The 27,859-nt window shown below is 39.3% G+C and overlaps 4 protein-coding genes across 13 annotated transcripts; 2 read left to right on the forward strand and 2 right to left on the reverse strand.

Annotated features, from left to right (window-relative positions):
* Positions 1-11,314: 11,314 nt before the first annotated feature.
* Positions 11,315-13,649, forward strand: LOC124219328 (transcription factor Adf-1-like). Of its 2 annotated transcripts, none has more exons than XM_046626718.2 (4): positions 11,315-11,528; positions 11,769-12,035; positions 12,378-12,540; positions 12,639-13,649. In XM_046626718.2, exons 2-4 carry the CDS (start codon positions 11,786-11,788, stop codon positions 13,285-13,287), a joined length of 1,062 nt encoding a protein of 353 aa, XP_046482674.1. In that variant the 5' UTR covers positions 11,315-11,528; positions 11,769-11,785; the 3' UTR covers positions 13,288-13,649. The 2 variants fall into 2 exon arrangements, with proteins under 2 accessions (XP_046482674.1, XP_046482673.1); XM_046626717.2 differs by having other exon boundaries at positions 11,317-11,528; positions 11,784-12,035.
* A 41-nt stretch (positions 13,650-13,690) lies between these two features.
* LOC124219327 (uncharacterized) lies at positions 13,691-15,675 on the reverse strand. 5 transcript variants are annotated; one of them, XM_046626712.1, is made up of 5 exons: positions 15,446-15,675; positions 15,329-15,365; positions 14,808-15,117; positions 14,214-14,707; positions 13,691-14,099 (listed from the first exon to the last, which is right to left on the reverse strand). In XM_046626712.1, exons 3-5 carry the CDS (start codon positions 15,113-15,115, stop codon positions 13,825-13,827), a joined length of 1,077 nt encoding a protein of 358 aa, XP_046482668.1. In that variant the 5' UTR covers positions 15,116-15,117; positions 15,329-15,365; positions 15,446-15,675; the 3' UTR covers positions 13,691-13,824. The 5 variants fall into 5 exon arrangements, with proteins under 5 accessions (XP_046482668.1, XP_068992408.1, XP_068992410.1 ...); XM_069136307.1 differs by having other exon boundaries at positions 13,691-14,707; XM_069136309.1 differs by having other exon boundaries at positions 13,691-14,707; positions 14,808-15,152.
* A 6,175-nt stretch (positions 15,676-21,850) lies between these two features.
* LOC124218499 (transcription factor Adf-1-like) lies at positions 21,851-24,121 on the forward strand. 2 transcript variants are annotated; one of them, XM_069136274.1, is made up of 4 exons: positions 21,851-22,003; positions 22,244-22,510; positions 22,853-23,015; positions 23,114-24,121. In XM_069136274.1, the coding sequence occupies exons 2-4, from the start codon at positions 22,261-22,263 to the stop codon at positions 23,760-23,762; spliced, it is 1,062 nt and encodes a 353-aa protein (XP_068992375.1). In that variant the 5' UTR covers positions 21,851-22,003; positions 22,244-22,260; the 3' UTR covers positions 23,763-24,121. The 2 variants fall into 2 exon arrangements, with proteins under 2 accessions (XP_068992375.1, XP_068992374.1); XM_069136273.1 differs by having other exon boundaries at positions 21,853-22,003; positions 22,259-22,510; positions 23,114-24,120.
* A 44-nt stretch (positions 24,122-24,165) lies between these two features.
* Positions 24,166-26,132, reverse strand: LOC124219286 (uncharacterized). 4 transcript variants are annotated; one of them, XM_046626630.2, is made up of 4 exons: positions 25,921-26,132; positions 25,804-25,840; positions 25,283-25,592; positions 24,166-25,182 (listed from the first exon to the last, which is right to left on the reverse strand). In XM_046626630.2, exons 3-4 carry the CDS (start codon positions 25,588-25,590, stop codon positions 24,300-24,302), a joined length of 1,191 nt encoding a protein of 396 aa, XP_046482586.1. In that variant the 5' UTR covers positions 25,591-25,592; positions 25,804-25,840; positions 25,921-26,132; the 3' UTR covers positions 24,166-24,299. The 4 variants fall into 4 exon arrangements, with proteins under 4 accessions (XP_046482586.1, XP_046482588.1, XP_046482587.1 ...); XM_046626632.2 differs by having other exon boundaries at positions 25,283-25,627; XM_046626631.2 differs by lacking the exon at positions 25,804-25,840.
* Between the last annotated feature and the right edge of the window lie 1,727 nt (positions 26,133-27,859).

Genomic DNA, 27,859 nt, shown 5'->3' on the forward strand with positions numbered 1-27,859 from the left:
TCCAGCGATGCTTCATTGGAGACCTACTCCACTAGACCACCTAGCCGCCCTGACTCTGTTGTCATTAATTTCTCTTATAACCAGTGAGTTCAAATTTGTTTTCGTGTGCCCGATTCGTATGGTGAGAATTTCTGCTCTGCATGCACGATGTAAGGAGACTGTAGTGTGTAGATGTTATGTTTACCCTTTCAATCCTTTGCTTTCGATAAGAAGCCCGTTAGACGGCAATGCCGTCTAATGAATGAGATGCGTGTGTGCAAATCATTAATCTACTAGAGAATTTTGTTGAAAATATGTAAATTTGAACAACTATTGAATTTCGAAAATGAACGACGTAGCCAGGAATCGAACCTGGTATCTAGCGATGCTTTACCGGAGGCTTACTTCACTAGACCAACTAGTCGCCCTGACTCTCTTGTCATTCATTTCTCTCATAACCAGTGAGTTCAAATTTGTTTTCATGTGCTCGATGTGTATGAGTGAGAATTTCTTCTCTGCATGCACGATGTAAGGAGACTGTAGTGTGTTGATGTTATGTTTACCCTTTTGATCCTTTGCTTTTGATGAGAAGCCCGTGATACGGCAATGCCGGCTAATAAATGAGATGCTGGTGTGCAAATCATCAATCTACGAGAGAATTTTGTTGAAAATATGTGAATTTGAACGACTGGCGAATTTGAAAAATTAACGACGGAGCCAGGAATCGAACCTGGTATCTAGCGATGCTTTAACGGAGACTTACTCCACTAGACCGGCTAGCTGCCCTGACTCTGTTGTCAATAATTTCCCTTATAACCAGCAAGTTCAAATTTGTTTTCATGAGCCTGATTTGTATAAGTGAAAATTTCTTCTCCGCATGCACGTTATAAGGAGACTGTAGTGTGTAGATGTTATGTTCACCCTTCCAATCCTTTGCTTCCGATGAGAAGCCCGTAAGACGGCAATGCCGTCTAATAAATGAGATGCGGGTGTGCAAATAATTGATCCACAAGAGAATTTTGTTGGAGATATGTAAATTTGAACAACTGATGAATTTGAAAAATCAACGACGGAGCCGGAAATCAAACCTGATATCTAGCGATGCTTCACCGGAGACTTACTCCACTAGACCACCGAGCCGCCCTGACTCTGTTGTCATTAAGTTCTCTTATAACCAGTGAGTTTAAATTTGTTTACATGTGCCCGATTTGTAAGAGTAAGAATTTCTTCTTTGCATGCACGATGTAACAAGTCTGTAGTGTGAAGATGTTATGTTCACCCTTTTAATCTTTTGCTTCCGATGGAAAGCCCGTAATACGGCGATGCCGTCTAATAAATGAGATGCTGATGTGCAAATCATCAATCTACGACAGAATTTTGTTGAAAATATGTGAATTTGAACAACTGGTGAATTCAAAAAATTAACGACGGAGCCAGGAATCGAACCTGGTATCTAGCGATGCTTTACCGGAGACTCACTCCACTAGACCACCTAGCCGCCCTAACTCTGTTGTCATTAATTTCTCTCATAACCAGTGAGTTCAAATTTGTTTTCATGTGCCCGATTTGTGTTGGTAGGAATTTCTTTTCTGCATGCACGATGTGAGGAGACTGTCGTGTGTAGATGTGATGTTTACCCTTTCAATCCTTTGCTTTTGATGAGAAGCCCGTCATACGGCAATGCCGTCTAATAAATGAGATGCGGGTGTGCAAATCAATGATTTACGAGACAATTTTGTTGAAAATATGTAAATTTGAACGACTGGTGAATTCAAATAATAAACAACGGAGCCGGGAATCGAACCTGGTATCCAGCGATGCTTCATTAGAGACTTACTTCACTAGACCACCTAGCCGCCCTGACTGTGTTGTCAATAACTTACCTCATAAACAGTGAGTTCAAATTTGTTTTCATGTGCTCGATTTGTATAAGTAAGAATTTCTTCTCCGCATGCAGGATGTAGGAAGACCGAAGTTTGTAGATGTTATGTTTACCCTTTCAATCCTTTGCTTTCGATGAGAAGCCCGTCAGACGGCAATGCCGTCCAAGAAATGAGATGCAGGTGTGCAAATCATTATTCTACGAGAGAATTTTGTTGCAAATATGTAAATTTGAACAACTGGTGAATTTGAAAGATTTACGACGCAGCCGGGAATCGAACCTGGTATCTAGCGATGCTTTACCGGAAACTCACTCCACTAGACCACCAAGCCGCCCTGACTCTTTCGTCATTAATCTCTCTTATAACCAGTGAGTTCAAATTTGTTTTCATGTGCCCGATTTGTGTTAGTAAGAATTCCTTTTCTGCATGCAGGATGTAAGAAGACCGTAGCGTGAAGATGTTATGTTTACCCTTTCAATTCTTTGCTTTCGATGAGAAGCCCGTAATACGGCAATGCCGTCTAATAAATGAGATGCTGGTGTGCAAATCATTGATCTACGAGATAATTTTGTTGTAAATATTTAAATTTAAACAACCGGTTAATTTGAAAAAGTAACGACAGAGCCGGGAATCGAACCTGGTATCTAGCGATGCTTCACCGGAGACTTACTCCACTAGACCACCTAGCCGCCCTGACTCTGTTGTCATTTATTTCTCTTATAACCAGTAAGTTCGAATTTGTTTTCATGTGCTCGATTTGTATGAGTAAGAATTTCTTCTCTGCATGCACGATGTGAGGAGACTGTGGTGTGTAGATGTGATGTTCACCCTTTTAATCCTTTGCTTCCCATGAGAAGCCCGTCAGACGGCAATGCCGTCTAATAAATAAGATTCGGGTGTGCAAATCAATAATCTACAAGACAATTTTGTTGAAAATATGTGACTTTAAACAACTGGTGAATCTGAAAGATTAACGACGGAGCCAGGAATCGAACCTGGTATCTAGCGATGCTTCACCGGAGACTTACTACACTAGACCACCTAGCCGCCCTGACTCTGTTGTCATCAATTTCTCTTATGACCAGTGAGTTCAAATTCGTTTCCAAGTGCCCGATTTGTATGAGTGAGAATTTCTTTTCTGCATGCACGATGTAAGGAGACTGTAGTGTGTAGAAGTTATGTTCACTATTCTAATCCTTTGCGTCCGATGAAAAGCCCGTGAGACGGCAATGCCGTCTAATAAATAAGATGCAGGTGTGCAAATCATTATTCGACAAGAAAATTTTGTTGAAAATATGTAAGTTCGAACAACTGGTAAATTTGAAAGATTTACGACGCAGCCGGGAATCGAACCTGGTATCTAGCGATGCTTCACCGGAGACTCACTCCACTGGACCACCAAGCCGCCCTGAATCTTTTGTCATAAATTTCTTTTATAACTAGTGAGTTCAAATTTGTTTTCATGTGCCCGATTTGTGTTAGTAAGAATTTTTTCTCTGCAAGCACGATGTAAGGAGACTGTCGTGTGTAGATGTTATGTTTACTCTTTTAATCCTTTGCTTTCGATGAGAAGCCCGTCAGACGGCAATGCCTTCTAATAAATGAGATGCGGGTGTCCAAATCAATAATCTACGAGACAATCTTGTTGAAAATATGTAAATTTGAACAACTGGTGAATTTGAAAGATTAACGACGGAGCCGGGAATCGTACCTGGTATCTAGCGATGCTTTACCAGAGACTTACTCCACTGGACCACCTAGCCGCCCTGACTCCGTTGTCATTAGTTACCCTCATAACCAGTAATTTCAGATGTGTTTTCAAGCGCCCGATTTGTATGAGTAAGAATTTCTTCTCTGCATGCACAGTGTAAGGAGACTGTAGTGTGTAGATGTTATGTTTACTTTTTCAATCCTTTGCTTCCGATGAGAACCCCGTGAGACAGCAATGCCGTCTGATAAATGAGGAGCGGGTGTGCAAATCATTAATCTACGAGAGAATTTTGGTGAAAATATGTGAATACGAACAACTGGTGAATTCGAGAAATTAACGACGGATCCAGGAATCAAACCTGGTATTTAGCAATGCTTTACCGGAGACTTACTCCACCAGACCACCTAGCCGCCCTGACTCTGTTGTTATTAACTTATCTCATAACCAGTGAGTTCAAATCTGTTTTCATGTGCCTGATTTGTATGAGTAAGAATTCCTTTTCTGCATGCAGGATGTAAGAAGACCGTAGCGTGTAGATGTTATGTTTACCCTTTCAATCCTTTGCTTTTGATGAGAAGCCCGTCAGACGGCAATGCCGTCTAATGAATAAGATGCGGGTGTGCAAATCAATAATCTACGAGACAATTTTGTTGAAAATATGTGAATTCAAACATCTGGTGAATCTGAAAGATCAACGACGGAGCCAGGAATCGAACCTGGTATTTAGCGATGCTTTACCGGAGACTTACTCCACTAGACCGGCTAGCTGCCCTGACTCTGTTGTCAATAATTTTCCTTATAACCAGCAAGTTCAAATTTGTTTTCATGTGCCTGATTTGTATAAGTGAAAATTTCCTCTCCGCATGCACGTTATAAGGAGACTGTAGTGTGTAGATGTTATGTTCACCCTTCCAATCCTTTGCTTCCGATGAGAAGCCCGTAAGACGGCAATGCCGTCTAATAAATGAGATGCAAGTGTGCAAATAATTGATCCACAAGAGAATTTTGTTGGAGATATGTAAATTTGAACAACTGATAAATTTGAAAAATCAACGACGGAGCCGGAAATCGAACCTGATATCTAGCGATGCTTCACCGGAGACTTACTCCACTAGACCACCGAGCCGCCCTGACTCTGTTGTCATTAAGTTCTCTTATAACCAGTGAGTTTAAATTTGTTTACATGTGCCCGATTTGTGAGAGTAAGAATTTCTCCTTTGCATGCACGATGTAACAAGTCTGTAGTGTGAAGATGTTATGTTTACCCCTTTAATCTTTTGCTTCCGATGGAAAGCCCGTAATACGGCGATGCCGTCTAATAAATGAGATGCTGATGTGCAAATCATCAATCTACGACAGAATTTTGTTGAAAATATGTGAATTTGAACAACTGGTGAATTTAAAAAATTAACGACGGAGCCAGGAATCGAACCTGGTATCTAGCGATGCTTTACCGGAGACTCACTCCACTAGACCACCTAGCCGCCCTAACTCTGTTGTCATTAATTTCTCTCATAACCAGTGAGTTCAAATTTGTTTTCATGTGCCCGATTTGTGTTGGTAAGAATTTCTTTTCTGCATGCACGATGTAAGGAGACTGTCGTGTGTAGATGTGATGTTTACCCTTTCAATCCTTTGCTTTTGATGAGAAGCCCGTAATACGGCAATGCCGTCTAATAAATGAGATGCTGGTGTGCGAATCATTAATCTACAAAAGAATTTTGGTGAAAATATGTGAATACGAACAACTGGTGAATTTGAGAAATTGACGACGGATCCAGGAATCAAACCTGGTATTTAGCGATGCTTTACCGGAGACTTACTCGACTAGACCACCTAGCCGCCCTGACTCTGTTGTCATTAACTTAACTTATAACCAGTGGGTTCAAATTTGTTTTCAAGCGCTTGATTTGTATGAGTAAGAATTTCTTCTTTGCATGCACGGTGTAAGGAGACTGTAGTGTGTAGATGTTAGGTTCACCCTTTTAATCTTTTGCTTCCGATGGAAAGCCCGTAATACGGCGATGCCGTCTAATAAATGAGATGCTGATGTGCAGATCATCAATCTACGACAGAATTTTGTTGAAAATATGTGAATTTGAACAACTGGTGAATTTAAAAAATTAACGACGGAGCCGGAAATCGAACCCGATATCTGGCGATGCTTCACCGGGGACTTACTCCACTAGACCACCTAGCCGCCCTGACTTTGTTGTCAGTAATTTCTCTCATAACCAATAAGTTCAAATTTGTTTCCATGCGCCCGATTTGATTGAGTGAGAATTCCTCTTCTGCATGCAGGATGTGAGAAGACCGTAGCGTGTAGATGTTATGTTTACCCTTTCAATCCTTTGCTTTCGATGAGAAGCCCGTAATACGGCAATGCCGTCCAATAAATGAGATGCTGGTGTGCGAATCATTAATCTACAAGAGAATTTTGTCGAAAATATGTAAATTTGAACGACTGGCGGAATTGAAAAACTAACGACGGAGCCAGGAATCGAACCTGGTATCTAGCGATGCTTTAACGGAGACTTACTCCACTAGACCACCTAGCCGCCCTGACTCTGTTGTCATCAATTTCTCTCCTGACCAGTGAGTTCAAATTTGTTTCCAAGTGCCCAATGCGTATGAGTAAGAATTTTTTTTTCTGCATGTACAATGTAAGGAGACTGTAGTGTGTAGGAGTTTTGTTCACTATTTCGATCCTTTGCTTTCGATGAAAAGCCCGTGAGACAGCAATGCCGTATAATAAATGAGATGCAGGTGTGCAAATCATTATTCTAGAAGAGAATTTTGTTGAAAATATGTAAATTTGAACAACTAGTGAATTTAAAAGATTTACGACGCAGCCGTGAATCGAACCTGGTATCTAGCGATGCTTTACCAGAGACTTACTCCACTAGACCACCTAGCCGCCCTGACTCTGTTGTCATTAGTTTCCCTCATAACCAGTAATTTCAAATTTGTTTTCAAGCGCCCGATTTGTATGAGTGAGAATTTCTTCTCTGCATGCACGATTTCAGGAGACTGTAGTGTGTAGATGTTAGGTTTACCCTTTCAATCCTTCGCTTTCGATGAGAACCCCGTAAGACGGCAATGCCGTCTGATAAATGAGAAGCGGGTGTGCAAATCATTAATCTACAAGAGAATTTTGGTGAAAATATGTGAATACGAACAACTGGTGAATTTGAGAAATTAACGACGGATCCAGGAATCAAACCTGGTATTTAGCGATGCTTTACCGGAGACTTACTCGACTAGACCACCTAGCCGCCCTGACTCTGTTGTCATTAACTTAACTTATAACCAGTGGGTTCAAATTTGTTTTCAAGCGCTTGATTTGTATGAGTAAGAATTTCTTCTTTGCATGCACGGTGTAAGGAGACTGTAGTGTGTAGATGTTAGGTTCACCCTTCCAATCCTTTGCTTCCGATGAGAACCCCGTAAGACAGCAATGCCGTCTAATAAATGAGATGCGGGTGTGCAAATCATTAATCAACGAGAGAATTTTGGTGAAAATATGTGAATTTGAACAACTGGTGAATTTGAAAAATTAACGACGAAGCCGGAAATCGAACCTGATATCTAGCGATGGTTCACCGAAGACTTACTCCACTTGACCACCTAGCCGCCCTGACTCTGTTGTCAGTAATTTCTCTCATAACCAGTAAGTTTAAATTTGTTTCAATGTGCCTGATTTGTATGAGTAAGAATTCCTTTTCTGCATGCAGGATGTAAGAAGACCGTAGCGTGTAGATGTTATGTTTACCCTTTCAATCCTTTGCTTTTGATGAGAAGCCCGTCAGACGGCAATGCCGTCTAATGAATAAGATGCGGGTGTGCAAATCAATAATCTACGAGACAATTTTGTTGAAAATATGTGAATTCAAACACCTGGTGAATCTGAAAGATCAACGACGGAGCCAGGAATCGAACCTGGTATTTAGCGATGCTTTACCGGAGACTTACTCCACTAGACCGGCTAGCTGCCCTGACTCTGTTGTCAATAATTTCCCTTATAACCAGCAAGTTCAAATTTGTTTTCATGTGCCTGATTTGTATAAGTGAAAATTTCTTCTCCGCATGCACGTTATAAGGAGACTGTAGTGTGTAGATGTTATGTTCACCCTTCCAATCCTTTGCTTCCGATGAGAAGCCCGTAAGACGGCAATGCCGTCTAATAAATGAGATGCGGGTGTGCAAATAATTGATCCACAAGAGAATTTTGTTGGAGATATGTAAATTTGAACAACTGATAAATTTGAAAAATCAACGACGGAGCCGGAAATCGAACCTGATATCTAGCGATGCTTCACCGGAGACTTACTCCACTAGACCACCGAGCCGCCCTGACTCTGTTGTCATTAAGTTCTCTTATAACCAGTGAGTTAAAATTTGTTTACATGTGCCCGATTTGTGAGAGTAAGAATTTCTTCTTTGCATGCACGATGTAACAAGTCTGTAGTGTGAAGATGTTATGTTTACCCTTTTAATCTTTTGCTTCCGATGGAAAGCCCGTAATACGGCGATGCCGTCTAATAAATGAGATGCTGATGTGCAAATCATCAATCTACGACAGAATTTTGTTGAAAATATGTGAATTTGAACAACTGGTGAATTTAAAAAATTAACGACGGAGCCAGGAATCGAACCTGGTATCTAGCGATGCTTTACCGGAGACTCACTCCACTAGACCACCTAGCCGCCCTAACTCTGTTGTCATTAATTTCTCTCATAACCAGTGAGTTCAAATTTGTTTTCATGTGCCCGATTTGTGTTGGTAAGAATTTCTTTTCTGCATGCACGATGTAAGGAGACTGTCGTGTGTAGATGTGATGTTTACCCTTTTAATCCTTTGCTTTTGATGAGAAGCCCGTAATACGGCAATGCCGTCTAATAAATGAGATGCTGGTGTGCGAATCATTAATCTACAAGAGAATTTTGTCGAAAATATGTAAATTTGAACGACTGGCGGAATTGAAAAACTAACGACGGAGCCAGGAATCGAACCTGGTATCTAGCGATGCTTTAACGGAGACTTACTCCACTAGACCACCTAGCCGCCCTGACTCTGTTGTCATCAATTTCTCTCCTGACCAGTGAGTTCAAATTTGTTTCCAAGTGCCCAATTCGTATGAGTAAGAATTTCTTTTTCTGCATGTACAATGTAAGGAGACTGTAGTGTGTAGGAGTTTTGTTCACTATTTCAATCCTTTGCTTCCGATGAAAAGCCCGTGAGACAGCAATGCTGTCTAATAAATGAAATGCAGGTGTGCAAATTATTATTTTACGAGATAATTTTGTTGAAAATATGTAAATTTGAACAACTGGTGAATTTGGAAGATTTACGACGCAGCCGGGAATCGAACCTGGTATCTAGCGATGCTTTACCGAAGACTCTCTCCACTAGACCACCAAGCCGCCCTGATTCTGTTGTCATTAATTTCTCTCATGACCAGTGAGTTCAAATTTGTGTCCAAGTGCCCGATTTGCATAAGTAGGAATGTCTTCTCTGCATGCACGATGTAAGGGGACTGTAGTGTGTAGGAGTTTTGTTCACTATTTCAATCCTTTGCTTCCGATGAAAAGCCCGTGAGACAGCAATGCCGTCTAATAAATGAGATGCAGGTGTGCAAATCATTATTCTAGAAGAGAATTTTGTTGAAAATATGTAAATTTGAACAACTAGTGAATTTAAAAGATTTACGACGCAGCCGTGAATCGAACCTGGTATCTAGCGATGCTTTACCAGAGACTTACTCCACTAGACCACCTAGCCGCCCTGACTCTGTTGTCATTAGTTTCCCTCATAACCAGTAATTTCAAATTTGTTTTCAAGCGCCCGATTTGTATGAGTGAGAATTTCTTCTCTGCATGCACGATTTCAGGAGACTGTAGTGTGTAGATGTTAGGTTTACCCTTTCAATCCTTCGCTTTTGATGAGAACCCCGTAAGACAGCAATGCCGTCTGATAAATGAAAAGCGGGTGTGCAAATCATTAATCTACAAGAGAATTTTGGTGAAAATATGTGAATACGAACAACTGGTGAATTTGAGAAATTAACGACGGATCCAGGAATCAAACCTGGTATTTAGCGATGCTTTACCGGAGACTTACTCGACTAGACCACCTAGCCGCCCTGACTCTGTTGTCATTAACTTAACTTATAACCAGTGGGTTCAAATTTGTTTCCAAGTGCCCAATTCGTATGAGTAAGAATTTTTTTTTCTGCATGTACAATGTAAGGAGACTGTAGTGTGTAGGAGTTTTGTTCACTATTTCGATCCTTTGCTTCCGATGAAAAGCCCGTGAGACAGCAATGCCGTCTAATAAATGAGATGCAGGTGTGCAAATCATTATTCTAGAAGAGAATTTTGTTGAAAATATGTAAATTTGAACAACTAGTGAATTCAAAAGATTTACGACGCAGCCGTGAATCGAACCTGGTATCTAGCGATGCTTTACCAGAGACTTACTCCACTAGACCACCTAGCCGCCCTGACTCTGTTGTCATTAGTTTCCCTCATAACCAGTAATTTCAAATTTGTTTTCAAGCGCCCGATTTGTATGAGTGAGAATTTCTTCTCTGCATGCACGATTTCAGGAGACTGTAGTGTGTAGATGTTAGGTTTACCCTTTCAATCCTTCGCTTTCGATGAGAACCCCGTAAGACGGCAATGCCGTCTGATAAATGAGAAGCGGGTGTGCAAATCATTAATCTACAAGAGAATTTTGGTGAAAATATGTGAATACGAACAACTGGTGAATTTGAGAAATTAACGACGGATCCAGGAATCAAACCTGGTATTTAGCGATGCTTTACCGGAGACTTACTCGACTAGACCACCTAGCCGCCCTGACTCTGTTGTCATTAACTTAACTTATAACCAGTGGGTTCAAATTTGTTTTCAAGCGCTTGATTTGTATGAGTAAGAATTTCTTCTTTGCATGCACGGTGTAAGGAGACTGTAGTGTGTAGATGTTAGGTTCACCCTTCCAATCCTTTGCTTCCGATGAGAACCCCGTAAGACAGCAATGCCGTCTAATAAATGAGATGCGGGTGTGCAAATCATTAATCAACGAGAGAATTTTGGTGAAAATATGTGAATTTGAACAACTGGTGAATTTGAAAAATTAACGACGAAGCCGGAAATCGAACCTGATATCTAGCGATGGTTCACCGAAGACTTACTCCACTTGACCACCTAGCCGCCCTGACTCTGTTGTCAGTAATTTCTCTCATAACCAGTAAGTTTAAATTTGTTTCAATGTGCCCGATCTGTATGAGTAAGAATTTCCTCTCTGCATGCACGGTGTAAGGAGACTGTAGTGTGTAGATGTTATGTTTACCCTTTCAATCCTTTGCTTCCGATGAGAACCCCGTAAGACGGCAATGCCGTCTGATAAATGAGAAGCGGGTGCGCAAATCATTAATCTACAGGAGAATTTTGGTGAGAATATGTGAATACGAACAACTGGTGAATTTGAGGTATTAACGACGGATCTAGGAATCAAACCTGGTATTTAGCGATGCTTTACCGGAGACTTACTCCACTAGACCACCTTGCCGCCCTGACTCTGTTGTCATTAACTTAACTTATAACCATTGGGTTCAAATTTGTTTTCAAGCGCTTGATTTGTATAAGTAAGAATTTCTTCTCTGCATGCAGGATGTAAGAAGACCGTAGTGTGTAGATGTTATGGTTAAGGTCGAAGCACATAAAATTACAGAGGCCATGGGCAGAATGCAGAAGCCGTAGCGCATGCGCAATTGCGAAAGTCCAGTAGAGCCATATGGCTTCTGCATTCTGCCCATGGCTTATGGATTTTCAATCTACATAAAAATCCATAAGCCATATTCCATGGCATAACAAACACAGAAGCGTGCGTGATTGTACCACTGTTGATTACCTGCAACTCAAAAGAATAGGATATACATTTTAACAGACAGGTAGGCACTTTTATTGTTCAATAATTAATGTAGGTAAAATTACATACTGGACATGGGTGTCATCATTTCGTCTTTTGTAAATACAACTTTGAATCCTGGGCAGTGTAACATTTTGAGGTTAGGCGGATTTACGTGCATGATTTCTCCAACTCAAATTTACCACATGAATAATTTATTATCTAATTATTACAATACATCGGTTGTATGATGATTTTCTTTATATTCCATATGAATATTCAGATCTTGCCGTTATAGACATGGACAACGATCATACGGATTACTGTCGACGAAGCAATAATTCAAGGAATTTCGAAGACTGTGGAATGCAAGAAAATTTGGATCCTCAAGTGGTACTGCAAAATCAAGAAGAGCGAGGTTTTGATGAAATCTTGATAGATGCGGTTAAAAGCTATCCGCATCTGTACGATACAAGCTGCAAAGACTACCGCGATGCCATTAAAAAAGAGAACTCCTGGGTGGAGATAGCCGGAGTTTTGAATGCGACTCGTCAGTATTATTTTTGTTTGCCAATGAAGTATTCTTATATGAGCAACCTTGCTCACTCTAAATTAAGGTCGATGATTGAATTCGAATGACAGATTTCTCTTGCAGACATTTGCAATGTGATTTGCATCTCTATCACTTTCTTTGTAATATATAATTCTTATCAATGTGTACTACACTCACATCACTTCATGAACTTCCACAAAAGCACACAATTCATCATTTTTAAGTTGATCCTTTATCAAAAATAACTCGATGTGTAAAAAATAGATTAAATACTGAAAAACTGCTATGCTATTGTGCAATAAATGTTTTTAAACAAATTTCTCATAAATTCAATTACAGCTCAAATTTGCTCCACTCGTTGGACTCGATTAAGGGAATCTTACTCGAAAGAAAAAAAAAAAAAAAATACTGAGAATAAGAGCGGAAGTGGAGCGGCTCAACGGCGAGGATTCGTACACTTCGAAGCCATGCGATTTATAGATAAATTCGTAAAAACTCGATCGTGAGATTTCTCAACTTCATATTTTGCAGACTCTTACATCATATTAGTAAAAAATTGTACTCTTGTGGATCTACAAATTGAATTAAATATCTCCTCAGATCGGTCAGCAATGTCAAGATGACACAACCATTCAGTTCAACTCATCAGCAAAGCGAGAGTCGAAATCAGGCAATCTCAAAATGGGTGCAGCAGCAAGGCGATTTCACTTCGGAAATCCACAGCAGTTCATCGCAACAAGATATCATCAATGTATCGGAATCAACAAATCGACCGACTCCATGCACGACACCCGAAGTGATGAATTTTGAGGAAGCGTCATCATCATCGTCTTTTTCAACAGATTTCACTGTGAACGAGTTTGAAAATCGATCAGCGTCCACGTCGAATGAATCATCATATCAGTCTCCACTAGCGTCACCCACAATACATGAAACTCCCAACACTTTCAAGAAACCACCATCATATACGAAGGGCAGATTTAATCCATATATAACGATAAAAAAAGACTTTAAAAAAAAAGAAGCAGAGAATGATGAATTTGAAGCATCTTTCATTAATTTTAATAAGGTAGTTACAGCGCATTTGGTAAATAAGAAAAAACCTGAACAAACATGTAACGATCACGACCATTCTTTCGGCAATTTAATTGTGACAGAATTGAATAGAATGAAGGAGGATGAAAAAATCAATAAAAAACGAGAAATCCTGAAAATTTTATGGCAGAATAGTAGCCCCAAAAAAGATTAGATAGTTTTTCTCCAATATATTTTTTTGCTATGGAGAAAGAACTTTTGGATGAGTTTGTCTACAAAGTGGTCAGGTGGAATTAAACGTTGTTTAATTGGCTGTGTGAGTGACTATTAGATTATAAAAACATTAAAAACTGAAAATTATCATGTCTAGTCAAAGGCATTATCATGTTAAGTCATATCATATAAATATAATATTTTTCTTCATTAATTCATTATCATATAAAGGCGAGACCTGTTGAAAATTTCTCATTACGATAATTTCTACATATGTATAAGAGATTCTATTCTTAATTTTATATTTTTATTTAAGTCAGTTAACCACCAAACTTACCTGCAGTGTTCAAACTTAAAAAAAAACAGTGATTTTATGAATAGTGGGAATAACTTACAAACTGATGTAAGAATAATCCTTTTAATAAGATTAAGTATCGCATAATATGTTATTGTTGATGGTATATATTATTAGTGAAACGGGACCAGCAATAAATATTACAATATAATATACAAGTGAGTCGTACGTCGATTAATTTTTTTAGTCAAGATTTTGCCCCCTAGTCACATAATCGTACTGCCAATTTACCATTCCCGGTGGTGTTAAGAAATAATTGCTCAAAGTTTCTCTTACGTTTACTGCATATGCAATCCCATTTTCGATATTCTCGATAACTTCATCGTTGTTTTGAAACTGAATATTGTCACCTTCTTGGTGGCGGATGTAATTGTGTAAACACACAGTTGTTAAAATATATTTATTTATATTTTCTGGAATCGCAACAATGGGTCGATTGTAAATTGCCCATTTTTTAGCTAAAATCCCAAACGAATTTTCTATTATACGCCGTGCTCGAGACAGTCGATAATTGAAGATATTTTTACGTTCGCCAAGATAATTTCCTGTGAAAGGCCTCATCAAATGTTGACCGATAGGAAATGCTTCGTCTCCGATGAAAAAATAAGGCATTTGAATGTCGCTTCCGCTCAATTTGCTGGCTCCTTCAGGGATATTTAGCTGCCGGTTTTCAGGATTCAAGTCGCTAATTGCGAAAATTCCACCATCACTGTTCTTACCAGCGGAGCCGATATCAACTAGTGTGAATTTGTAATTATGATCACATACAGCCATCAGTACTACGCTGTATCTCTTGTGATAATTGAAGTACAGAGTGCCAGAGTTGGGCGGACATTGTGCATCGACATGTTTACCATCGATCGCCCCCAAGCAATGTGGAAAATTCCATAGTTGCCAAAAGCCTTCAGCAATTTGTAAATATTCTTCTTTCGAAGGCGCTTGAAGATATCTGTGGCCAAGAACTCTCCCCAATGCGTCGCTGGTCTCTTTAATTATCTTATGCACTGTTGACAGACCAACACGATAAGCAAACGCTATGGCAGGAACTTTGTCTCCACTTAAAAATCTGAAAGGTAAAAATACATATGACGATATTGAATGGATACGTATTGTATTATACTTATTTATCTACGTAGAATTACATCTTGACTTATACAAATTAATACCGTAGCGTCAAAGCGAGTCGTTGTTCAGGATTAATAGCACGTGGACTTCTTTTTAACAAACTTGGATTTGCAATATCCAATAAGTTCTGGAATGATGGAAGTGTCATACGAGCATATTTCCAGAACATCTGCGGATCAGTTTTCAACTCTTGAAAGAGATTGTGGAAAGCACCCTGCTGCCGTCTGCGCATGTTAATTGGTCGGACCCACAAACGTCTGCGCCGCCGACGTATTCTCTCTCTTCGGCGATTTACCAAAATTGCTCCCAGATAAACCGAGGAAATTAACAATAAATCAGAGTCATCCATTCCTATAATAAAAATTCATTATGATTCGAAATTCAATCTAAACAAAAAATATAATTATATTAAAAATTTGAATTGTAAAAATCACTTAAACTGTAGAATGTCCAAGATAAAATACTGAGATTAATATATCGAACAAAACATTAACGAAGATATTGTTCTTAATAATTGACCAAAAAATGAATTGGAGAAATCATGTGCGTAAATCCGCCTAACCTTAAAATGTTACACTGCCCAGGATTCAAAGTTGTATCTACAAAAGACGAAATATTGACACCCATGTCCAGTATGTAATTTTACCTACATTAATTATTGAACAATAAAAGAGCCTACCTGTCTGTTAAAATGTATATCCTATTCTTTTGAGTTGCAGGTAATCAACAGTGGTACAATCACGCACGCTTCTGTGTTTGTTATGCCATGGAATATGGCTTATGGATTTTTATGTAGATTAAAAATCCATAAGCCATGGGCAGAATGCAGAAGCCATATGGCTCTACTGGACTTTCGCAATTGCGCATGCGCTACGGCTTCTGCATTCTGCCCATGGCCTCTGTAATTTTATGTGCTTCGACCTTTACCCTTTCAATCCTTCGCTTTCGATGAGAAGCCCGTAATACGGCAATGCCGTCCAATAAATGAGATGCTGGTGTGCAAATCATTAATCTACAAGAGAATTTTGTCGAAAATATGTAAATTTGAACGACTGGCGGAATTGAAGAACTAACGACGGAGCCAGGAATCGAACCTGGTATCTATCGATGCTCTAACGAAGACTTACTCCACTAGACCACCTAGCCGCCCTGACTCTGTTGTCATTAATTTCTCTCATGACCAGTGAGTTCAAATTTGTTTTCATGTGCCTGATTTGTATGAGTAAGAATTCCTTCTCTGCATGCACAATGTGAGGAGACTGTAGTGAGTAGATGTTATGTTCACCCTTCCGAATCTTAGCTTTTTATGAGAAGCCCGTAATACGGCAATGCCGTCCAATAAATGAGATGCTGGTGTGCAAATCATTAATCTACAAGAGAATTTTGTCAAAAATATGTAAATTTGAACGACTGGCAGAATTGAAGAACTAACGACGGAGCCAGGAATCGAACCTGGTATCTAGCGATGCTTTAACGGAGACTTACTCCACTAGACCACCTAGCCGCCCTGACTCTGTTGTCATTAATTTCTCTTATGACCAGTGAGTTCAAATTTGTTTCCAAGTGCTTGATTTGTATAAGTAAGAATTTCTTTTCTGCATGCACGATGTAAGGAGACTGTAGTGTGTAGAAGTTACGTTCACTATTTCAATCCTTTGCTTCCGATAAAAAGCCCGTGAGACAGCAATGCTGTCTAATAAATGAAATGCAGGTGTGCAAATTATTATTTTACGAGATAATTTTGTTGAAAATATGTAAATTTGAACAACTGGTGAATTTGGAAGATTTACGACGCAGCCGGGAATCGAACCTGGTATCTAGCGATGCTTCACCGAAGACTCTCTCCACTAGACCACCAAGCCGCCCTGATTCTGTTGTCATTAATTTCTCTCATGACCAGTGAGTTCAAATTTGTGTCCAAGTGCCCGATTTGTATAAGTAGGAATGTCTTCTCTGCATGCACGATGTAAGGGGACTGTAGTGTGTAGAAGTTATGTTCACTATTTCAATCCTTTGCTTCTGATAAAAAGCCCGTAATACGGCAATGCCGTCTGATAAATGAGATGCGGGTGTGCAAATCATTAAGCCACAGGAGAATTCAGTTGAAAATATGTGAATTCAAACAACTGGTGAATTTGACAGATTAACGACCAAGCCAAAAATCGAACCTGACATCTTACTTCACTAGACCACCTAGCCGCCCTGAGTCTGTTGTCATCAATTTCTCTCATAACCAGTGAGTTCAAATTTGTTTTCATGTGCCCAATTTGTATGAGCAAGAATTTCTTCTCTGCATGCACGATGTGAGGAGACTGTAGTGTGTAGATGTTATGTTCACCCTTCCGAATCTTTGCTTTTGATGAGAAGCCCGTAAGACGGCAATGCCGTCTAATGAATGAGATGCGGTCGTGCAAATCATCAATCTACCAGAGAATTTTGTTGAAGATATGTAAATTTGAACAACTAGTGAATTTGAAAAATCAACGACGGAGCCAGGAATCGAACCTGGTATCTGGCGATGCTTCACCGGAGACTTACTCCACTAGACCACCTGGCCGCCCTGACTCTGTTGTCAGTAATTTCTCTCATAACCGATAAGTTCAAATTTGTTTCCATGTTCTTGATTTGTATGAGTGAGAATTTCTTTTCTGCATGCACGATTTCAGGAGACTGTAGTGTGTAGATGTTATGTTTACCCTTTCAATCCTTTGCTTTCGATGAAAACCCCGTAATTCGGCAATGCCGTCTGATAAATGAGGAGCGGGTGTGCAAATCATTAATCTACAAGAGAATTTTGGTGAAAATATGTGATTACGAACAACTGGTGAATTTGAGAAATTAACTACGGATCCAGGAATCAAACCCGGTATTCAGCGATGCTTTACCGGAGACTTACTCTACTAGACTACCTAGCCGCCCTGACTCTGTTGTCATTAACTTAACTTATAACCAGTGTGTTCAAATTTGTTTTCAAGCGCTTGATTTGTATAAGTAAGAATTTCTTCTTTGCATGCACGGTGTAAGGAGACTGTAGTGTGTAGATGTTAGGTTCACCCTTCCAATCCTTTGCTTCCGATGAGAACCCCGTAAGACAGCAATGCCGTCTAATAAATGAGATGCGGGTGTGCAAATCATCAATCAACGAGAGAATTTTAGTGAAAATATGTGAATTTGAACAACTGGTGAATTTGAAAAATTAACGACGAAGCCGGGAATCGAACCTGATATCTAGCGATGGTTCACCGAAGACTTACTCCACTTGACCACCTAGCCGCCCTGACTCTGTTGTCAGTAATTTCTCTCATAACCTGTAAGTTTGAATCTGTTTTCATGTGCCTCATTTGTATGAGTAAGAATTCCTTTTCTGCATGCAGGATGTAAGAAGACCGTAGCGTGTTGATGTTATGTTTACCCTTTCAATCCTTTGCTTTTGATGAGAAGCCCGTCAGACGGCAATGCCGTCTAATGAATAAGATGCGGGTGTGCAAATCAATAATCTACGAGACAATTTTGTTGAAAATATGTGAATTCAAACACCTGGTGAATCTGAAAGATCAACGACGGAGCCAGGAATCGAACCTGGTATTTAGCGATGCTTTACCGGAGACTTACTCCACTAGACCGGCTAGCTGCCCTGACTCTGTTGTCAATAATTTCCCTTATAACCAGCAAGTTCAAATTTGTTTTCATGTGCTTGATTTGTATAAGTGAAAATTTCTTCTCCGCATGCACGTTATAAGGAGACTGTAGTGTGTAGATGTTATGTTTACCCTTCCAATCCTTTGCTTCCGATGAGAAGCCCGTAAGACGGCAATGCCGTCTGATAAATGAGATGCGGGTGTGCAAATAATTGATCCACAAGAGAATTTTGTTGGAGATATGTAAATTTGAACAACTGATAAATTTGAAAAATCAACGACGGAGCCGGAAATCGAACCTGATATCTAGCGATGCTTCACCGGAGACTTACTCCACTAGACCACCGAGCCGCCCTGACTCTGTTGTCATTAAGTTCTCTTATAACCAGTGAGTTTAAATTTGTTTACATGTGCCCGATTTGTGAGAGTAAGAATTTCTTCTTTGCATGCACGATGTAACAAGTCTGTAGTGTGAAGATGTTATGTTTACCCTTTTAATCTTTTGCTTCCGATGGAAAGCCCGTAATACGGCGATGCCGTCTAATAAATGAGATGCTGATGTGCAAATCATCAATCTACGACAGAATTTTGTTGAAAATATGTGAATTTGAACAACTGGTGAATTTAAAAAAGTAACGACGGAGCCAGGAATCGAACCTGGTATCTAGCGATGCTTTACCGGAGACTCACTCCACTAGACCACCTAGCCGCCCTAACTCTGTTGTCATTAATTTCTCTCATAACCAGTGAGTTCAAATTTGTTTTCATGTGCCCGATTTGTGTTGGTAAGAATTTCTTTTCTGCATGCACGATGTAAGGAGACTGTCGTGTGTAGATGTGATGTTTACCCTTTCAATCCTTTGCTTTTGATGAGAAGCCCGTAATACGGCAATGCCGTCTAACAAATGAGATGCTGGTGTGCGAATCTTTAATCTACAAGAGAATTTTGTCGGAAATATGTAAATTTGAACGACTGGCGGAATTGAAAAACTAACGACGGAGCCAGGAATCGAACCTGGTATCTAGCGATGCTTTAACGGAGACTTACTCCACTAGACCACCTAGCCGCCCTGACTCTGTTGTCATCAATTTCTCTCCTGACCAGTGAGTTCAAATTTGTTTCCAAGTGCCCAATTCGTATGAGTAAGAATTTCTTTTTCTGCATGTACAATGTAAGGAGACTGTAGTGTGTAGGAGTTTTGTTCACTATTTCAATCCTTTGCTTCCGATGAAAAGCCCGTGAGACAGCAATGCCGTCTAATAAATGAGATGCAGGTGTGCAAATCATTATTCTAGAAGAGAATTTTGTTGAAAATATGTAAATTTGAACAACTAGTGAATTTAAAAGATTTACGACGCAGCCGTGAATCGAACCTGGTATCTAGCGATGCTTTACCAGAGACTTACTCCACTAGACCACCTAGCCGCCCTGACTCTGTTGTCATTAGTTTCCCTCATAACCAGTAATTTCAAATTTGTTTTCAAGCGCCCGATTTGTATGAGTGAGAATTTCTTCTCTGCATGCACGATTTCAGGAGACTGTAGTGTGTAGATGTTAGGTTTACCCTTTCAATCCTTCGCTTTTGATGAGAACCCCGTAAGACAGCAATGCCGTCTGATAAATGAAAAGCGGGTGTGCAAATCATTAATCTACAAGAGAATTTTGGTGAAAATATGTGAATACGAACAACTGGTGAATTTGAGAAATTAACGACGGATCCAGGAATCAAACCTGGTATTTAGCGATGCTTTACCGGAGACTTACTCGACTAGACCACCTAGCCGCCCTGACTCTGTTGTCATTAACTTAACTTATAACCAGTGGGTTCAAATTTGTTTCCAAGTGCCCAATTCGTATGAGTAAGAATTTTTTTTTCTGCATGTACAATGTAAGGAGACTGTAGTGTGTAGGAGTTTTGTTCACTATTTCGATCCTTTGCTTCCGATGAAAAGCCCGTGAGACAGCAATGCCGTCTAATAAATGAGATGCAGGTGTGCAAATCATTATTCTAGAAGAGAATTTTGTTGAAAATATGTAAATTTGAACAACTAGTGAATTCAAAAGATTTACGACGCAGCCGTGAATCGAACCTGGTATCTAGCGATGCTTTACCAGAGACTTACTCCACTAGACCACCTAGCCGCCCTGACTCTGTTGTCATTAGTTTCCCTCATAACCAGTAATTTCAAATTTGTTTTCAAGCGCCCGATTTGTATGAGTGAGAATTTCTTCTCTGCATGCACGATTTCAGGAGACTGTAGTGTGTAGATGTTAGGTTTACCCTTTCAATCCTTCGCTTTCGATGAGAACCCCGTAAGACGGCAATGCCGTCTGATAAATGAGAAGCGGGTGTGCAAATCATTAATCTACAAGAGAATTTTGGTGAAAATATGTGAATACGAACAACTGGTGAATTTGAGAAATTAACGACGGATCCAGGAATCAAACCTGGTATTTAGCGATGCTTTACCGGAGACTTACTCGACTAGACCACCTAGCCGCCCTGACTCTGTTGTCATTAACTTAACTTATAACCAGTGGGTTCAAATTTGTTTTCAAGCGCTTGATTTGTATGAGTAAGAATTTCTTCTTTGCATGCACGGTGTAAGGAGACTGTAGTGTGTAGATGTTAGGTTCACCCTTCCAATCCTTTGCTTCCGATGAGAACCCCGTAAGACAGCAATGCCGTCTAATAAATGAGATGCGGGTGTGCAAATCATTAATCAACGAGAGAATTTTGGTGAAAATATGTGAATTTGAACAACTGGTGAATTTGAAAAATTAACGACGAAGCCGGAAATCGAACCTGATATCTAGCGATGGTTCACCGAAGACTTACTCCACTTGACCACCTAGCCGCCCTGACTCTGTTGTCAGTAATTTCTCTCATAACCAGTAAGTTTAAATTTGTTTCAATGTGCCCGATCTGTATGAGTAAGAATTTCCTCTCTGCATGCACGGTGTAAGGAGACTGTAGTGTGTAGATGTTATGTTTACCCTTTCAATCCTTTGCTTCCGATGAGAACCCCGTAAGACGGCAATGCCGTCTGATAAATGAGAAGCGGGTGCGCAAATCATTAATCTACAGGAGAATTTTGGTGAGAATATGTGAATACGAACAACTGGTGAATTTGAGGTATTAACGACGGATCTAGGAATCAAACCTGGTATTTAGCGATGCTTTACCGGAGACTTACTCCACTAGACCACCTTGCCGCCCTGACTCTGTTGTCATTAACTTAACTTATAACCATTGGGTTCAAATTTGTTTTCAAGCGCTTGATTTGTATAAGTAAGAATTTCTTCTCTGCATGCAGGATGTAAGAAGACCGTAGTGTGTAGATGTTATGGTTAAGGTCGAAGCACATAAAATTACAGAGGCCATGGGCAGAATGCAGAAGCCGTAGCGCATGCGCAATTGCGAAAGTCCAGTAGAGCCATATGGCTTCTGCATTCTGCCCATGGCTTATGGATTTTCAATCTACATAAAAATCCATAAGCCATATTCCATGGCATAACAAACACAGAAGCGTGCGTGATTGTATCACTGTTGATTACCTGCAACTCAAAAGAATAGGATATACATTTTAACAGACAGGTAGGCACTTTTATTGTTCAATAATTAATGTAGGTAAAATTACATACTGGACATGGGTGTCATCATTTCGTCTTTTGTAAATACAACTTTGAATCCTGGGCAGTGTAACATTTTGAGGTTAGGCGGATTTACGTGCATGATTTCTCCAACTCAAATTTACCACATGAATAATTTATTATCTAATTATTACAATACATCGGTTGTATGATGATTTTCTTTATATTCCATATGAATATTCAGATCTTGCCGTTATAGACATGGACAACGATCATACGGATTACTGTCGACGAAGCAATAATTCAAGGAATTTCGAAGACTGTGGAATGCAAGAAAATTTGGATCCTCAAGTGGTACTGCAAAATCAAGAAGAGCGAGGTTTTGATGAAATCTTGATAGATGCGGTTAAAAGCTATCCGCATCTGTACGATACAAGCTGCAAAGACTACCGCGATGCCATTAAAAAAGAGAACTCCTGGGTGGAGATAGCCGGAGTTTTGAATGCGACTCGTCAGTATTATTTTTGTTTGCCAATGAAGTATTCTTATATGAGCAACCTTGCTCACTCTAAATTAAGGTCGATGATTGAATTCGAATGACAGATTTCTCTTGCAGACATTTGCAATGTGATTTGCATCTCTATCACTTTCTTTGTAATATATAATTCTTATCAATGTGTACTACACTCACATCACTTCATGAACTTCCACAAAAGCACACAATTCATCATTTTTAAGTTGATCCTTTATCAAAAATAACTCGATGTGTAAAAAATAGATTAAATACTGAAAAACTGCTATGCTATTGTGCAATAAATGTTTTTAAACAAATTTCTCATAAATTCAATTACAGCTCAAATTTGCTCCACTCGTTGGACTCGATTAAGGGAATCTTACTCGAAAGAAAAAAAAAAAAAAAATACTGAGAATAAGAGCGGAAGTGGAGCGGCTCAACGGCGAGGATTCGTACACTTCGAAGCCATGCGATTTATAGATAAATTCGTAAAAACTCGATCGTGAGATTTCTCAACTTCATATTTTGCAGACTCTTACATCATATTAGTAAAAAATTGTACTCTTGTGGATCTACAAATTGAATTAAATATCTCCTCAGATCGGTCAGCAATGTCAAGATGACACAACCATTCAGTTCAACTCATCAGCAAAGCGAGAGTCGAAATCAGGCAATCTCAAAATGGGTGCAGCAGCAAGGCGATTTCACTTCGGAAATCCACAGCAGTTCATCGCAACAAGATATCATCAATGTATCGGAATCAACAAATCGACCGACTCCATGCACGACACCCGAAGTGATGAATTTTGAGGAAGCGTCATCATCATCGTCTTTTTCAACAGATTTCACTGTGAACGAGTTTGAAAATCGATCAGCGTCCACGTCGAATGAATCATCATATCAGTCTCCACTAGCGTCACCCACAATACATGAAACTCCCAACACTTTCAAGAAACCACCATCATATACGAAGGGCAGATTTAATCCATATATAACGATAAAAAAAGACTTTAAAAAAAAAGAAGCAGAGAATGATGAATTTGAAGCATCTTTCATTAATTTTAATAAGGTAGTTACAGCGCATTTGGTAAATAAGAAAAAACCTGAACAAACATGTAACGATCACGACCATTCTTTCGGCAATTCAATTGTGACAGAATTGAATAGAATGAAGGAGGATGAAAAAATCAATAAAAAACGAGAAATCCTGAAAATTTTATGGCAGAATAGTAGCCCCAAAAAAGATTAGATAGTTTTTCTCCAATATATTTTTTTGCTATGGAGAAAGAACTTTTGGATGAGTTTGTCTACAAAGTGGTCAGGTGGAATTAAACGTTGTTTAATTGGCTGTGTGAGTGACTATTAGATTATAAAAACATTAAAAACTGAAAATTATCATGTCTAGTCAAAGGCATTATCATGTTAAGTCATATCATATAAATATAATATTTTTCTTCATTAATTCATTATCATATAAAGGCGAGACCTGTTGAAAATTTCTCATTACGATAATTTCTACATATGTATAAGAGATTCTATTCTTAATTTTATATTTTTATTTAAGTCAGTTAACCACCAAACTTACCTGCAGTGTTCAAACTTAAAAAAAAACAGTGATTTTATGAATAGTGGGAATAACTTACAAACTGATGTAAGAATAATCCTTTTAATAAGATTAAGTATCGCATAATATGTTATTGTTGATGGTATATATTATTAGTGAAACGGGACCAGCAATAAATATTACAATATAATATACAAGTGAGTCGTACGTCGATTAATTTTTTTAGTCTAGATTTTGCCCCCTAGTCACATAATCGTACTGCCAATTTACCATTCCCGGTGGTGTTAAGAAATAATTGCTCAAAGTTTCTCTTACGTTTACTGCATATGCAATCCCATTTTCGATATTCTCGATAACTTCATCGTTGTTTTGAAACTGAATATTGTCACCTTCTTGGTGGCGGATGTAATTGTGTAAACACACAGTTGTTAAAATATATTTATTTATATTTTCTGGAATCGCAACAATGGGTCGATTGTAAATTGCCCATTTTTTAGCTAAAATCCCAAACGAATTTTCTATTATACGCCGTGCTCGAGACAGTCGATAATTGAAGATATTTTTACGTTCGCCAAGATAATTTCCTGTGAAAGGCCTCATCAAATGTTTACCGATAGGAAATGCTTCGTCTCCGATGAAAAAATAAGGCATTTGAATGTCGCTTCCGCTCAATTTGCTGGCTCCTTCAGGGATATTTAGCTGCCGGTTTTCAGGATTCAAGTCGCTAATTGCGAAAATTCCACCATCACTGTTCTTACCAGCGGAGCCGATATCAACTAGTGTGAATTTGTAATTATGATCACATACAGCCATCAGTACTACGCTGTATCTCTTGTGATAATTGAAGTACAGAGTGCCAGAGTTGGGCGGACATTGTGCATCGACATGTTTACCATCGATCGCCCCCAAGCAATGTGGAAAATTCCATAGTTGCCAAAAGCCTTCAGCAATTTGTAAATATTCTTCTTTCGAAGGCGCTTGAAGATATCTGTGGCCAAGAACTCTCCCCAATGCGTCGCTGGTCTCTTTGATTATCTTATGCACTGTTGACAGACCAACACGATAAGCAAACGCTATGGCAGGAACTTTGTCTCCACTTAAAAATCTGAAAGGTAAAAATACATATGACGATATTGAATGGATACGTATTGTATTATACTTATTTATCTACGTAGAATTACATCTTGACTTATACAAATTAATACCGTAGCGTCAAAGCGAGTCGTTGTTCAGGATTAATAGCACGTGGACTTCTTTTTAACAAACTTGGATTTGCAATATCCAATAAGTTCTGGAATGATGGAAGTGTCATACGAGCATATTTCCAGAACATCTGCGGATCAGTTTTCAACTCTTGAAAGAGATTGTGGAAAGCACCCTGCTGCCGTCTGCGCATGTTAATTGGTCGGACCCACAAACGTCTGCGCCGCCGACGTATTCTCTCTCTTCGGCGATTTACCAAAATTGCTCCCAGATAAACCGAGGAAATTAACAATAAATCAGAGTCATCCATTCCTATAATAAAAATTCATTATGATTCGAAATTCAATCTAAACAAAAAATATAATTATATTAAAAATTTGAATTGTAAAAATCACTTAAACTGTAGAATGTCCAAGATAAAATACTGAGATTAATATATCGAACAAAACATTAACGAAGATATTGTTCTTAATAATTGACCAAAAAATGAATTGGAGAAATCATGTGCGTAAATCCGCCTAACCTTAAAATGTTACACTGCCCAGGATTCAAAGTTGTATCTACAAAAGACGAAATATTGACACCCATGTCCAGTATGTAATTTTACCTACATTAATTATTGAACAATAAAAGAGCCTACCTGTCTGTTAAAATGTATATCCTATTCTTTTGAGTTGCAGGTAATCAACAGTGGTACAATCACGCACGCTTCTGTGTTTGTTATGCCATGGAATATGGCTTATGGATTTTTATGTAGATTAAAAATCCATAAGCCATGGGCAGAATGCAGAAGCCATATGGCTCTACTGGACTTTCGCAATTGCGCATGCGCTACGGCTTCTGCATTCTGCCCATGGCCTCTGTAATTTTATGTGCTTCGACCTTTACCCTTTCAATCCTTCGCTTTCGATGAGAAGCCCGTAATACGGCAATGCCGTCCAATAAATGAGATGCTGGTGTGCAAATCATTAATCTACAAGAGAATTTTGTCGAAAATATGTAAATTTGAACGACTGGCGGAATTGAAGAACTAACGACGGAGCCAGGAATCGAACCTGGTATCTATCGATGCTCTAACGAAGACTTACTCCACTAGACCACCTAGCCGCCCTGACTCTGTTGTCATTAATTTCTCTCATGACCTGTGAGTTCAAATTTGTTTTCATGTGCCTGATTTGTATGAGTAAGAATTCCTTCTCTGCATGCACAATGTGAGGAGACTGTAGTGAGTAGATGTTATGTTCACCCTTCCGAATCTTAGCTTTTTATGAGAAGCCCGTAATACGGCAATGCCGTCCAATAAATGAGATGCTGGTGTGCAAATCATTAATCTACAAGAGAATTTTGTCAAAAATATGTAAATTTGAACGACTGGCAGAATTGAAGAACTAACGACGGAGCCAGGAATCGAACCTGGTATCTAGCGATGCTTTAACGGAGACTTACTCCACTAGACCACCTAGCCGCCCTGACTCTGTTGTCATTAATTTCTCTTATGACCAGTGAGTTCAAATTTGTTTCCAAGTGCTTGATTTGTATAAGTAAGAATTTCTTTTCTGCATGCACGATGTAAGGAGACTGTAGTGTGTAGAAGTTACGTTCACTATTTCAATCCTTTGCTTCCGATAAAAAGCCCGTGAGACAGCAATGCTGTATAATAAATGAAATGCAGGTGTGCAAATTATTATTTTACGAGATAATTTTGTTGAAAATATGTAAATTTGAACAACTGGTGAATTTGGAAGATTCACGACGCAGCCGGGAATCGAACCTGGTATCTAGCGATGCTTCACCGAAGACTCTCTCCACTAGACCACCAAGCCGCCCTGATTCTGTTGTCATTAATTTCTCTTATGACCAGTGAGTTCAAATTTGTGTCCAAGTGCCCGATTTGTATGAGTAGGAATGTCTTCTCTGCATGCACGATGTAAGGGGACTGTAGTGTGTAGATGTTATGTTCACCCTTCCAATCCTTTGCTTCCGATGAGAAGCCCGTAAGACGGCAATGCCGTCTAATAAATGAGATGCGGGTGTGCAAATAATTGATCCACAAGAGAATTTTGTTGGAGATATGTAAATTTGAACAACTGATAAATTTGAAAAATCAACGACGGAGCCGGAAATCGAACCTGATATCTAGCGATGCTTCACCGGAGACTTACTCCACTAGACCACCGAGCCGCCCTGACTCTGTTGTCATTAAGTTCTCTTATAACCAGTGAGTTTAAATTTGTTTACATGTGCCCGATTCGTGAGAGTAAGAATTTCTTCTTTGCATGCACGATGTAACAAGTCTGTAGTGTGAAGATGTTATGTTTACCCTTTTAATCTTTTGCTTCCGATGGAAAGCCCGTAATACGGCGATGCCGTCTAATAAATGAGATGATGATGTGCAAATCATCAATCTACGACAGAATTTTGTTGAAAATATGTGAATTTGAACAACTGGTGAATTTAAAAAATTGACGACGGAGCCAGGAATCGAACCTGGTATCTAGCGATGCTTTACCGGAGACTCACTCCACTAGACCACCTAGCCGCCCTAACTCTGTTGTCATTAATTTCTCTCATAACCAGTG

The sequence above is a fragment of the Neodiprion pinetum genome, chromosome 5 (genome assembly GCF_021155775.2).
Source record: "Neodiprion pinetum isolate iyNeoPine1 chromosome 5, iyNeoPine1.2, whole genome shotgun sequence".
In the NCBI taxonomy this organism is placed as follows: Eukaryota; Metazoa; Arthropoda; class Insecta; order Hymenoptera; family Diprionidae; genus Neodiprion; species Neodiprion pinetum.

Excerpts from the sequence above, each read along its gene's own strand:
- LOC124219328 (XM_046626718.2), top strand. The coding sequence starts at position 11,786 with ATGGACAACGATCATACGGATTACTGTCGACGAAGCAATAATTCAAGG. Across the intron at positions 12,036-12,377 it reads CGGAGTTTTGAATGCGACTC|CTCAAATTTGCTCCACTCGT; the intron begins GTCAGTATTATT and ends ATTCAATTACAG. Across the intron at positions 12,541-12,638 it reads AAATTCGTAAAAACTCGATC|ATCGGTCAGCAATGTCAAGA; the intron begins GTGAGATTTCTC and ends ATATCTCCTCAG.
- LOC124219327 (XM_069136308.1), bottom strand. The coding sequence starts at position 15,115 with ATGGATGACTCTGATTTATTGTTAATTTCCTCGGTTTATCTGGGAGCA. Across the intron at positions 14,708-14,807 it reads CGACTCGCTTTGACGCTACG|ATTTTTAAGTGGAGACAAAG; the intron begins GTATTAATTTGT and ends TTTACCTTTCAG.
- LOC124218499 (XM_069136274.1), top strand. The coding sequence starts at position 22,261 with ATGGACAACGATCATACGGATTACTGTCGACGAAGCAATAATTCAAGG. Across the intron at positions 22,511-22,852 it reads CGGAGTTTTGAATGCGACTC|CTCAAATTTGCTCCACTCGT; the intron begins GTCAGTATTATT and ends ATTCAATTACAG. Across the intron at positions 23,016-23,113 it reads AAATTCGTAAAAACTCGATC|ATCGGTCAGCAATGTCAAGA; the intron begins GTGAGATTTCTC and ends ATATCTCCTCAG.
- LOC124219286 (XM_046626631.2), bottom strand. The coding sequence starts at position 25,590 with ATGGATGACTCTGATTTATTGTTAATTTCCTCGGTTTATCTGGGAGCA. Across the intron at positions 25,183-25,282 it reads CGACTCGCTTTGACGCTACG|ATTTTTAAGTGGAGACAAAG; the intron begins GTATTAATTTGT and ends TTTACCTTTCAG.